We start from the raw sequence: 13,863 nt of genomic DNA, 5'->3' as shown, positions 1-13,863 counted from the left end.
TACTTTTTTAAGAGCAAAAGGGTAATTATTTTTCCTGCTTATTTTTACAACAGATACTGTTTAAACCTGCTTAGTCAGTAAATATTCACTGATCAGGAACTAAGGACCAAATACTGCTTACGTCAAAAAGTATTTAGATATAAGGAAATCACTGGTTAAATCCATTTAAAGTACTTAAATGGAGTTGATGCAACCAAAATGAAACAGGAAAAATTATTAACAGTAACTTAAAAATTGTTAAAATAGCTAGTGACATTCTAGAATTTTTAAATACTCACTTGTAACAGATAGGAACTTCCTGGATCTAATAAGCTTACAGCCTCATTTTGCATCGTGTTCTGTTGTGTAATTGCATCTTCTCGTTTCCGCTCTTTCTGCCCAGCTTCATCATCTTCATATTCATCTAAGCACTGAAAGAAAGAATAGTTTCCATTTTACTTCTATATAATATTAATAAAATATTTTGATAGTACGTGAAGATACATTTGATAGCATTAAGAAATACTAAGCATTCAGAAACTACACAATAAAAGTGTTCCTTTCAACAACTGGTACATTTAATTCCTATAAACTAAATTATCTGCTTAAAATCCAAACCTCCACATTCACACCCTTGTCAACATCTTTCTAGGCTCTAGGCTCTACCTACCAGTGACAAGGTTTGCTTAAAGGTAGGGTTCACTCTTTCTTCATCATTCAATCTTCAAGTAAATGGACTACCTTAAAGCACTTTTTGGAAGGTAACAAAAGACACACCACACAGACATGGAATGTAGAGTCTAACGGGAAGGGGTGTGTGTCTGTGTGTACATGTGCAGATAACTTAATAATAAAAGCCACTGAAGGTAGGGGTGTGTGTGTGTGTGTGTGTGTGTGTGTGTGTGTGTGTGTGTGTGTGTGTGTATGTGTGTGTGTGTGTGTGTACGTGCGCACATAACTTAATGTTAAAGGCCATTTTCTACCTTAGTAGCCTATAAGTATCTTCACCTAGGGAGTAAGTCTTCTACAAACACTCTGTAGAAGAATTTACAATTTAAAAAATGCGTTTAATTTGGAATTGCAGATATTAAAAAAAGAAGAATCTCAGATGATGGGAAGAACATATGGAAAAGCTTACATGAAAGGGTGCTGTTTAAAAAACCGAATCACCACCTGTGTTATCTACCCAGACTTTTTACATTAATAAAAAAAAAACAAAACCAACAACCCATAAACAGAAACTAAACTCTATCCATTACACCCACTGTGAAATAGGTCATCTGTTCCTTGTAACTGAACACATTCTTAACCAATATACTGCCTGTGTGTGTTTTGTAAGAGACAAAAAATAAATAATATCTCTGCAGGCACTTTGTAAACACTAAGACACTGACCAAAGCACAGAATAGCAGGAAAGACAACAGTATTTACAAATTGTGCAAAGAGAAAAGAAAGGCTGAAGCCACTGTGCAAACCAAGAAGGATCCCTGGAGCATCTGAAATAGGAGAACACAGAAAATAAGCAGCACATTCAAAGACACAAGGTCCATAGCGGGGGGTATGGAAGAAAGCATCTGTTTGACATGGAGTCTTAAATCAGGATGATGTGGAGGGAAAGCTGGGGGACAGAATGGAAGGGATGAATTAAAGAAACAAGTAGGCTGAGATTCCAGAGAATGTTTAGGGTCTCTCCTGTAATGCAACTAACTATGTGTACAGGTGTCACCTGGCCCTCTTCTCACCCTGTGGGAACTGGGGCTTAGGTAACTGGTACAAGAAAAATGATAACACTGTGGCTACTGCTATTGCTGTGAGGAACAAACTGTTCTTGACTCCCAGGAGACTAGTGTCTTCTGCCAGGATCCATGAAACCAGAGCAGGCTAACTCGTTAGCTTGTAAGCAGGGTAAGATCTCAGATCCTTCAAAGTCCTTGACAGAGGTGAGTATTGGAAAGGCATATGCTCTGATCACAAAGAAATACAGATAATAAATAGCCTAAGAAGTCTAGACTTTTCATTACGTAACTCTGAAACATGTTACGGTGCTACAATTCCCTGGAATATAAGTAAAACATGATCAAAACTGATTTGGGGAAAGGAACCTGTATACAGCAATTCAGAGTTCTGATTAACAGGGACCAAAAGTGGAGACTAAACAACATAGTAGGCAATGGGATCCTATGAAAAATGATATATCTGGGAATTCCCTGGCAGTCCAGTGGTTAGGACTCAGCACTTTCGCTGCCGGGGCCTGGGTTTGATCCTTGGTCGGGGAACTAAGATCCCTCAAGCCTCTCAGCATGCCCCCCCCCAAAAAAAAAGATGTATCTTAGGTGGAAACAGAATCAATAAAAGGAATCTAGTAAAGGGTACCAAAGTTTAAGAAATTAGTCCTGATTAGAAAACGAATCTCTCTTAGGACTTTTAAAAAGACTTTCTCAAACCAATAGACAGTATCATGTTTTATGCCAAAATATCAACAAAATTTAAATGCAAAGCCAGACTTAAGACACTGATGTCCACTCTCAACAGGGTGGTTACCATCACTCTGGAAGTACTATTTGGTAAAACTAGGGAAGAAGAATAAGAGATTTCAGCATCAGAAAGGCAAATTTTCATCATTTCAAATGATACAAATTTGTCAGAAATATTTTAGAATTACTACAGTTCCTTAAGATGGTTTTTCATTAAGCACACAGAAATAAATAGCTTCTCAGAGTAACATCAATAGCTAGTTAGATTATATAATTTTAAGAGTAACCATAAAAATAAACTAAAAAAACTTTATGAAAAAACTATAAAACTTTACTGAGTGGTATAAATTAAGATCTCTTCTTAAGAAAAAAAAAACTAATACTGAAGGTGTCAATATCTGTAAATCAATTCATAAGTTGAATTTATTTGGAAAGTAAGGGTGGATCATCTGGATGCATAATTACATAAGACACCCAGAAAAATTACTTCTTAAAGAGAGTTATGACAGAACACTCACTCTAACTAACATTAAAATGTATAAAACCACAACACCGAAAACTATGTGATAAAGATACTAGAACGGAAAAGAGAGTGGAGTACAGAAATTCTTCAATACATAGTACTGAGACAAGAGTCAGCAAGACTCTAAGACCTAGAAAGAATAAAAAGTGGTCTCATCTAGCCTTCTACTCTGTGAAAGCAATCATTCTCTGGTACCTGGGCTGTAAAAATCCCTGACCGTAGGATCAAATGTCAGTAGCATGAATTCTTAAATCATAGAGTAATATAGACTCACCAGCATTAAAAGAAAGCAGAAAAAATAAACTTCAGTAAATGTTTGCTAAATGAACCAAGATGAGACAAATTAGGGAAATGGACTGTTGCATACCAAGTTAAAATTCTGAATGTTCTTTTTCTTGGCAACACTCTTACACCCACTGACCTGGGAACCTATTTATCACACATACTATCTCTGTGGAGAGTGTGTACATCTTACTTTCCAGGAAGCTTTTAGAATAGGAATTACTTGATGAATCACAATTTCCCTCCAAAGTTCTTCTAGAAACCAGTATAGTTCTTTTAGCAACAAGCATCTTACAAATTCCTTAAACTATCTTACTTAACGGGGGATAACTACACCTGGAGGAACCATTTGGTAGAAATGGTGAGAAATAAGAAAAGACTGAAAGCAAAAAGGAACTGAGTTAATTGACAAAGGTGGGTAAAGACATCTCCTATTCTACTTCTTGTAAAGATTAATAATTTTCTAAGCACAGAAGCTGGCTGGTATCCTCAAGGGAGAGAGAGAGTTGGTCTTTAAATAAGTACTAGCAAAAATAAAACCAAAAAGAACCCTAAATATTTTTTAAAGCTTCTTTCTATGAATTATAAGCTTTTTATCTGGGAGGGGAAAAGATGAGAAGAAAATAGCTACTGATTTTATAGTATACTTACAACAGTAATGTGGGACTGAATCTCCTACCTCTCTTCTCAGCTCTCATTTATAGATAAATGTAATAAACATGTAAAAGTTATTCTCTCCTTTCACACAGATTAGAGAGGAAGTTGCATGGGAACTGAGTTAACAATTATTTGAAACAAACCAAAAAGTCAGATTTTATGAAATGATAATAATAAGCATCACTAATTCTCATCAAGCTCTTTGCTCTTCCCAAAGGTACATTTAGAGTGTTAATATTTTAGCAAATAAAACCTCAGAACAAAAAAGGAAATGTATGATTTTCATTGCTAATAACAAAGTATCAACACTGGAAAAAAAAAAGCTACTTTGAATAATTTTTTATAACATGTAAGATTATTGCTCAGATCTGACAAAGTAACCAAATAAAAAGAAAATGGATTTTTTGTTAAGTCCTATTAGTTAGGATTCAAAAAACTGTACTTCATAGGAGCACAACAGAAAGTTCAGAAATAGATCTAAATAGACAAATTGTGTTTACAATAAAGTAGAAACTCTTACTGGTGGGAAAGAATGGGCTTTTTTTAAAACACATGGTTTGGGGATAACTGAATAACTATGTATTTTTTAATGTGAAATTGGATTTATTCCACATACTAGGATAAATTCCAGTACATCATTAAAAATGAGCAAGGGCTTCCCTGGTGGCGCAGTGGTTGAGAATCCGCCTGACGATGCAGGGGACACGGGTTCGTGCCTGGTCTGGGAAGATCTCACATGCCGCGGAGCGGCTGGGCCCCTGAACCCAGCGGCCATGCTGGGCCTGTGCGTCCGGAGCCTGTGCTCCTCAACAGGAGAGTCCGCAACAGTGAGAGGCCCGCGTACCACAAAAAAAAAAAAAAAAAAGAGCAAAAATTTGAACACTCTGCCGAAGAAAATATAGGGGTGACAAATAAATACATGAAAAAAAGGCTCAATATCAGTACTTATTAGGGAAATGCAAATGAAAACCACAATGGGCTATCACTACATACCTACTGGAATAATAAAATTAAATATCGACTAAAATTAAAGTGTTAATGAGGATTTGAAACAACCGAATGTCTCCTATATTGCTGGTAGGAACTGACAGTGGCGTAGTCATACAGGGAAACGCTTGGCAGTTTCTTATAAATTTAAATATATGCTTACCATATGACCCAACAATTCTACTCCTAGTTAGTTACGAAGAGAAATGAAAACATATTCACTCAAACCTTACACAAAAACTTGAACAAAAAAAAAATAAGGGCTTCCCTGGTGGTGCAGTGGTTGAGAGTCCGCCTGCCGATGCAGGGCACACGGGTTCGTGCCCCGGTCTGGGAAGATCCCACATGCCACAGAGCGGCTAGGCCTGTGAGCCACGGCCACTGAGCCTGCGCGTCCAGAGCCTGTGCTCCGCAACGGGAGAGGCCACAGCAGTGAGAGGCCCGCGTACCGCAAAAAAGAAATAAAATAAAAAATAAAATAAAATAAAAATCAGTTTTCATAATAGCCAAAAACTGGAAATAGTCCAAATGCACATCAACTGGTGAACAGATAACCAAGAGTAGTACAGCCATGCAACAGAATATACTCAGTAACAAAAGAATTATGCTAAGACACCAGGAAATGAAGACTATATGCTGTGTGATTCAATTTCTGTAAAATTCTAGAGAAAGCAAAGTCATAGTAACAGAAAGCAGATCAGTGGTTGTCAGAAGCTGTGCCTGAGGGGAGCGGGCTGACTAGAAAGGGGCAGAATGAATGACGGAAGTGTTCTACATCCTGATTCTCATGGTGGTTTGCCCAGTTGTGCATATTTGTCAAAATTCATCAAATCACACTCTTAAGACAGTAGCATATTATTATATGTAAAAGACACCTTAATAAATATGACTTAACAAAGAAAGAAATATCGTGGAGGTACTGAACAAATAAAATGAGTTTAAAAAAAAACTGAACCTAAATCTGATTAAGACTCTAGATCCAACTACCAACTAAAGGAAATAGAGGGAATAGAACAGTATATTAGACAACACCATGGAGATGCAATCATGAAAATCCAGATTGTGGGGATATAGAAGACCACAGAGCAAACAGTCATCTGGGGCTACATAAGGTTTGTTGCTTTAAAAAAAAAAAAAAACACTTTAAAAACCATTCTCAGCTCTCCATCATATAGAAATAAGCCTCTGCTGATCCCTGTTATAACTATAAAATACAAATGGCCAGTTCTTACAACTAATAAATTGTAAGAAAGGGAGAGAGAGGGAAAAGGAGAAGAGAGCCACAAATTTGAAACTCAAAGGACATATGAATGAATATCAATATATTGACCTCATTTGCATCCTTACTCAAAGAAACTATTTTTTTTTCAAAGAAACTATTTTTAAAATAATCATTTAAGAGACAGTTCGAACAATGATGAAATCTGAAATTAAGTCTAAGGAGTTTCATGAGATTAAGGAACTATATTTAAGGTTTGACAGTGATATTGTTCTTTTGTTTTAAAAAGATTCCTTATATTTTAGAGACATGCTGAAATCTTTAAGAATAAAATAATAAGTCATCTGAGATTTGCTTGAAAATAACATAGGGATAGAATGGGTAGTGCGTGGTGGTATAGGTAAGACAAAACTGGTCAGGAGTTGATCACTGTTGAAGCTGAAGGATGTGGACATGGCGGACTTCACTGCACCATTCTCATGACTTTTATATTTGACCGAAATTCTCACAATAAAGTTCTAAAAGTAGCAATAAAATTTGACTGTGCACTGACTAAGTAACTAGAACTAGGTAAGTATCTTTCCTATGAAGCATAACATTTCTGCCTCTAGAGAACAAAATGGTGGAATATTATTTGAAAACTGTTTTCAAAGAAATGGAAATGTTTGCAATTTAATGTAGAGTGGGGAAAAATACTATGATGAATGATAAAAAGAAAAATATATATTATCTCTAGATTTTCTTTTTTTAAATTTATAACTGTCTATAAGTTATATTTTAGATTAAAAAATATAAGAACTCAGATTTTGGAATCAGAGAGACCTAGATTCAAATCCCACGTTGGTGAATTAAAATAGTAATAGCATCTACTAGTAACTGAATATTTTCTAGGTGTGTAGAGAGCACTGTTAAGCTCTAATATCTAGTATTTCAAATACAGGTAATTTTCACAAAAACCTTAGGAGGTGGGTACTACTTTATATAAGAGGGATGTGAGGATTAGAATTAAGTAACAGGACACAAAGTTGTTGAGGGGTACCGTCAGAACTCCAACCCAAGCAGCCTAACTACAAACCTCAACCTCAATTTTCCAACTACCAGTTGTAACCTATTCATCTGTCACGAAATCCATTTAGTGCTCTGCAACCCAGAGTTTATTTGAAGAAAAAGAAAAGGAACAGAACAGAAAATATCAGTGAGCACTTTTCTGTGAAACTTTGGTTTCACGTTATCTCGTGAGGGTCCTGGATCACTTTGCAGAACACAGAATTACTGGAAGTTACAGGAAAAAAAAGAGTGGTTATGAGTTGACTATTGTTGTAGCTGGATGACAGTTATATAAGGGGGGTTCATTTACTCTGTATTAGCTCTGTGTATGTTACCTTTTTTTTCCCCCATTTTTAAAGGGACTTTTAGGTTCTACCAGGTCTCACTTCCATGTTTATTTCAGTCACTGACAGCAGACCAAACTTCCCCAGGTCTCACCCATTCACTTGTACAGACTCTCATTTCCATACCACTCTGTACGGTCCCTAATCTGACCCAATCCTGTGTCCTTCCTCTCCCTTCCAAATCATTCCTCTGTGCGCCCTCTGGAATTCCTGCTGATTAACATTTTGCTTTCCTCAGCTACAGGATGAAACCTAGTTGGCTCCCTGAAAAAGCCCTTTCCCCTGTAGCTCAGTCAACTGGAAGCTATTTGTTTTTGAAGTTCTTTCATACCTTTGGGCCTGGTGGTAGGATTAGTGTATTCTCTGACTACCTCTCTGGAGCAAGTATCTCCTTTGGCCACAATGCTCTAGGCCAATGATTCTTATTCAGTCAATACCACTCCCTACAAGGCATGGAATTTTGTGGTGGCATTTTTGGTCATATTGATGACTAAGAAATATTACTTGTTTATGGATTGGAAGCATGAAATGGATATCTTGCATTTGAAAAATTAGTCCCTCTAAGATAGAACTGACCCACGTCCCATCCAAATGTAAAATGTAATACCAAAAAGTCATGCGGTGAAAAATCTATTTATAATTATCTGAGCCTAAACATATTTTACGGGGTGGTGGTGCGGGGGGGGAGGGGGATGGGGGAGTGGAGGTTCCAGAGTTTTAAAATACATACAGATTTTTCCAGGAAGACAACTACCCTTTAAATCCAGAGAACATGATATTTCATTTGTTAGTAGCCTTATTTTTTTAAAGTTGCTCAACATTTTGGAAAAGGTCGCTGACAGCAAAACTATTTGTGGTATTTGACTCACTAATAAAGCACACTTTTATCAGTCCAAAAAAAGGTTTTTAATAATCAACATTTTATAAGTTCATAGACTAAAATAACTAAACAGGATCCATTTCATGGTAGCTTTTCCCTATTCATTTGAAAAAGCAGAACTCCACAAAATTCAGGAATCCAGAAAAAGCAACCAACATACCATTTGCCTACTTTAAACACAACTTGTATTAACATTTTTAAATGCTTCTAATATATGGAGAAGAGCATATTCAATAGAACTTTTTACTTAATAAGAATTCTTCGACAGTAAGTAAGCCTCAACAATCACTCATAACTATTATTTATCTGAAACTATGCACACACAACTAAAGAAAATACAATTTTAAAAAATATTTCAAATGCATTAAAAATTGTTAAAAATAATTTTTAATAAAATAAATGCTGAAGCCAAGTTTTGACACTTTCATAACTAGAATAAATTGTGTGGTATACTATCTAGTTCTTGGAAGAGCTCAGCTAGAGATTGCTTCACATTCCTTTTTCTTTTTTCACATTTGTTCCCTTTCATAAGTGAGGAGTCTTACAAATGAATTAAACAATTCATTCATCTCCAAACACTATTAACAATAGTTCTTAAAATCCATTCAAAAATACTAGTCCCCTTAATTTTCAGAATCTCTCCCCAAAAGTGTAATATCATGTTCTTCTTCCCAAATGCCTGTCTCTGTAACCTATGAACACCTGATCTTAATATAAGGAATCCACACAAATTCCTTAGGTGTTTCAGTTTTTCAGTAAATTTTTGCCAAGTATAATTACTTCTCTATAAAACTCTAACACTAGGGAATAGCACAATATTTTCAACATATGAATCAGAATGAGGAACAGAATTACAATAGAACTAAACAGCCAAGTAAGTTTAATTGTATTTATGTACAATAAATCATATAAATGTGGCTCTAAAAGCATGCTGATTTCCCTTTGCATTTTAAGCAACCTTAGCAAGGCTTTTAGGGAAGAGAAAAAAAACTATACAGCTCCAGGAGAGGGAAAAAAAGTCTGTATTCGGGATCACACAGTTACAAACCATGAATGTGGATAAGTGCCTGTACTTTCCAAAACGAAAAGTTACTGTGTCCGTGAAAGGTATTAGGGGAGCTAAGCTAGATTCCACTCGTTTTCTTCAGAGAGACCATGCCATCCTATCAGTACTACTGCTGCTTCATCTGCCTCCCACTCTGGTAACACCCCTTTTCATCCTCCATTAGTCCTTTATCTAGCATATACCACTCTGTCATCATTCAACCTCTGCCAAGCTATTCCTTCCCTTCCCTCCCTGTTCCTAAGCCAAGAGGTTTCTTTTGAAATGGTTAAACAAAAGGAACTTTACAACATTAACAAAAAGAAGAGTAAGATCAAATTAATAAGCATCTTTATGTGAAAAGAACTGAGCAAAATAAACAAATGACTGCTCTCCTCTCATTAGATAGCTGAAAAAGCCACATATATAACACAATGCTTAAAAACTGCCACACACACACAGCCTTAAGCTAGAAAGTTTGGAAACTAAGTGGGATAAATTATAATGTATGGGGCTTCCCTGGTGGCGCAGTGGTTAAGAATCTGCCTGCCAATGCACGGGACAAGGGTTCGAGCCCTGGTCCGGGAAGATCCCACATGCCACGGAGCAACTAAGCCCGTGCGCCACAACTACTGAAGCCTGCACTCCAGAGACCGTGCTCCGCATCGAGAAGCCAACGCAATGAGAAGCCCGTGCACCACAACAAAGAGTAGCCCCCACTCTCAGCAACTATAGAAAACCCGCCTGCAGCAGCAAAGACCCAATGCAGCCAAAAATTAAATAATAAATAAATAATTTTTAAAATAAAATAGAATGTATGAATTTTTCAGACTAATTATTAAACATCCTGATTAACTTTGTAAATTAGCAATGAATTTCATCTATCATACTGAATTAGGCTTTCTAACAACTTGCTAATATATTGATACTAATATAAGTACTTTGATTTCATGGATTTAAAAGCTGAGTTTGCACGAAGGTTAGCATTTTAGACAAAAATGAAATCTTATCTGTAAAGAATCTGAAAATATAACACTCCAAAAAAACAGGAAATGAAAACAGAATTTCATCCTTCCATAATTTTAAAGTACCTTCCCCACCTTAAATTCTACACCAATACTATCAGATATGACTCAGCCATGGACAAACCAACCTCGTGCTGGGATCCCATCAGATCTCAGGGCTAAGCAGTGTCAAGTTCTCTAAAGAGCAACAATATTCATGATTAGAGAGGCAGGCAGCATTCTCACTTTCAGCAATCTCAACAACAACAATAACTTAAAAACTACAGTTGGGTACTTTTTATTTAAACAGAAAATGAGATTTTCCTAATTACAAAATTAATGTACATTGCAAGAAAACTTTTAAAATACAGAAAAGAAGAAATTAAAAATCATCCTTTATCTTAAAATAAACAACTGTCATCACTTTGGTACAAATCATTCTAGTACAACTTTTTCTTTCTTTCTTTTTAAATCCATATAATTGTAGGCATCCTGTTTTGAGATCTATTTACATGGCCTCTTCATTTTCAACAAAAATTTTAGTAGTTGCATAGTATGATACTAGATTTGTTTAATCAGATCTGTGTTGTAGGACATATAAGCTAAATAGCCTTTCATATAAATTTGTGTGCCTATCTCTCATTTTTATGGCTCTATAAACATGCTGCCAAATTTTCCTCCAAGAAGGTTAATGTTGTCTCACCCTTATTACTGTTTTAACCCTCTCCGAACATGTTAGGCAAATAATGGTTTCACTGAATCCTAGGTGAGCAGGATGAACTTGTGCTCTCTTTTTATTGGCTTTATGTATTTCTTTATGTATCTTCACTTTCTTCACTGATATCCTCTCTCAATTTTTATACTGGTTTATTCATTTCCTTAGTATGTCCAAAAGCTCTTCATATAGTAAGATGGTAACCTTTATCGTCAATTTTTTTTTCTAGCTCACCTTTTAATTCTGTTTAAGTTTTCCTTCTGAGATTTACTCCCTGTGGTTTTATGTTAAGAAAATGTTTTTCTTACTTTAAGATCTAATAAACAAGGACTTCCCTGGTGGCCCAGCAGTTAAGACTCTGCACTTCCATTGCAGGAGGCGCACGTTCGATCCCTGGTGGGGAAACTAAGATCCCACATGCCGCTCGGTGCAGCCAAACAAAAAAGTCCATGAATTCCAAAGTTCATGAATTCTGGAATTTGTGGATATTCCTATTTTTAAAAAATCTAATAAACACACATACTTTCTAACTTTTACCATCTCACTTTTTTAAACTTTTTAACTCATCTCATATTTAATTTCTTGTATAGGGAGTGAGTTTGGAATCTAATGATTTTTTTAGGGTAAGCCATTGTTCTAGCCACAGAAATGGACTAACCCAGAACTGCAACACTGGCGGGAGGCTGTATGAGTAACAGCCCTGGGAGGAGCTCAGCAACCCCTCCAGGTTCACACCTAGGGGCTCTTAAGCAACCCCTATCTCCTCACCACTGATTCAAAATGCCATCTTTATATTTTTATATATGGCTATGTTTTAGCTTTCTATTCTGTTCCATTGATCTATTTACGTTAATGCTCAAATCATATTATTTTTATCATTAAAAGTTAATAGTATCTAGTAGTATCTAACAGTTTCCTTGATTATTATTCATTATTCAACTCTCTTGGCTATTCCCAGATGACAAATTCTCCTGGTACAATGGAATAATTATTTCAGTACATTTGAAATAATGTATAAATTATTTGGAGAAGACTACCGACAACATTAATTAGCTGTGTGATCTTGTAAAATGGGAACAGCAGTACCCACATAACAAGTTTGTGCAATAAGTTAGAACTAAGGAAATGAAAGTAGATATGGACTGTGGACAGACATAGCAAACAGCAGTGGAATCTGAACGGACTGAGAGAGTCCAAGCAGTAAGCAGCAGTAACAAGATGACTCTTAGTTTTCTAGTTCATGGTATCATTCTTGCACGCAGATAATTTAGAGAGGAGAAACAATGAGGTCTTTGGTGTTGAGTATTTGGAATACTTGTGTGATATAAACAAATAATTCAAGGAAAGGAAGGACCAAGGTAGAGATCAAAGGCTAAACCTTTTCTAGTAAAACTCTCAAGATGGCTCTAAATGTAGGTAAATTGGACGACACAGGCAAACAAAAATTGAGAGAGCTCTGACAGAGGGTTCTCGAACTTCTCTGAGAAGTAACTGTGCTTTTTTGCTGACAAACATGGGTAAAAGTTTAGGATAAGGTAGTGGGGTGTAGGTTGATTAAAAGTTTAGAATACATATTTGTAGGAAATATGAAACTGAGTGAAAATAAAAGTATGTAAAGGATTTCCAGACAAGTGCTGAGGGTCCAGCTCAGAAGGAAAACCCTAAGACTTCAAAATGGCACCCATCTCTAATATCAGCTGTTATTAATTTAAAGCTCATTACTGCTATGAGTCCAACTCTAGTAGAGAAACTTATTTATAAATATTTTCAGCAAGTTGTCTAATTATTTTTGGAATGAGTAAGGAGGAGGGTCTCCCCATATCCCTAACTGTTCAAACAGGTAACTCAGAAGCAAGTCTTGACCAGCGAGATATTAATTGTGCGATTATACTTGAACATAAAAACTTTGTTAGGGCTTCCCTGGTGGCGCAGTGGTTGAGCGTCCGCCTGCCGATGCAGGGGACACGGGTTCGTGCCCCGGTCCGGGAAGATCCCACATGCCGCGGAGCGGCTGGGCCCGTGAGCCATGGCCGCTGAGCCTGCGCGTCCGGAGCCTGTGCTCCGCAACGGGAGAGACCACAACAGTGAGAGGCCCGCGTACCGCAAAACAAAACAAAAAAACTTTGTTAATATCATTTTCCATCAATATCTGACTTTCCCCCACTAGACTCCAGAACCACACTGATTTTAGATGAAAATTCTTTCTATGGTTTTATATTATACTTTCTTTTATTATCTACAACCCAGGTCTCAACCTAATTATATTTGTTTTAATGCTTAGCAATCCCAAGTACTAGGCTTGGGTATTTACAACATAAAATTTCCTCAACATGAGTCACACAAACAATGCTAGGAAACAAACTAGGCACTAGTGTAAGGAAAGAGACTATCTTCAGAACGAACTACCAAAAGAGACAAATGTGTAAAATATATTCTATCTTAGATGTATCAATGATGGCTCTTAAATAAGCATAGTGCTGAGGTTGGAAAAATAAACATCACACTCCTAAGCTTAACGGCTCACAAATTATTGATTATACTCCTAGAGACTCAATGAGTAATCAAAGAAAACAACCCAAAATACCTATATTTAGCTTTCAACCATTATCAGATTTAAACAATCCAGTATTCACAGCCTTTCTTCAACTACATCCAATGATGCAAATCTAATCCCATGATTGTTATTCTTCAACTTCCTAGATGTCTGGGC

General features: G+C 36.4%; 1 protein-coding gene across 1 annotated transcript in view; it reads right to left on the bottom strand.

The window, feature by feature from the left end:
* The window catches only part of PAWR (pro-apoptotic WT1 regulator), a 107,762-nt gene that overhangs the window by 36,909 nt on the left and 56,990 nt on the right, over nucleotides 1–13,863 (bottom strand). The window contains exon 3 of the mRNA XM_030866216.2: nucleotides 279–410. Coding sequence (XP_030722076.1) covers nucleotides 279–410 — 132 coding nt within the window. The remainder of the gene's footprint in view (nucleotides 1–278; nucleotides 411–13,863) is intronic.

The sequence above is a fragment of the Globicephala melas genome, chromosome 10 (genome assembly GCF_963455315.2).
Source record: "Globicephala melas chromosome 10, mGloMel1.2, whole genome shotgun sequence".
Taxonomy (NCBI): domain Eukaryota; kingdom Metazoa; phylum Chordata; class Mammalia; order Artiodactyla; family Delphinidae; genus Globicephala; species Globicephala melas.
This window is presented reverse-complemented; position numbering and strand designations above follow the sequence as displayed.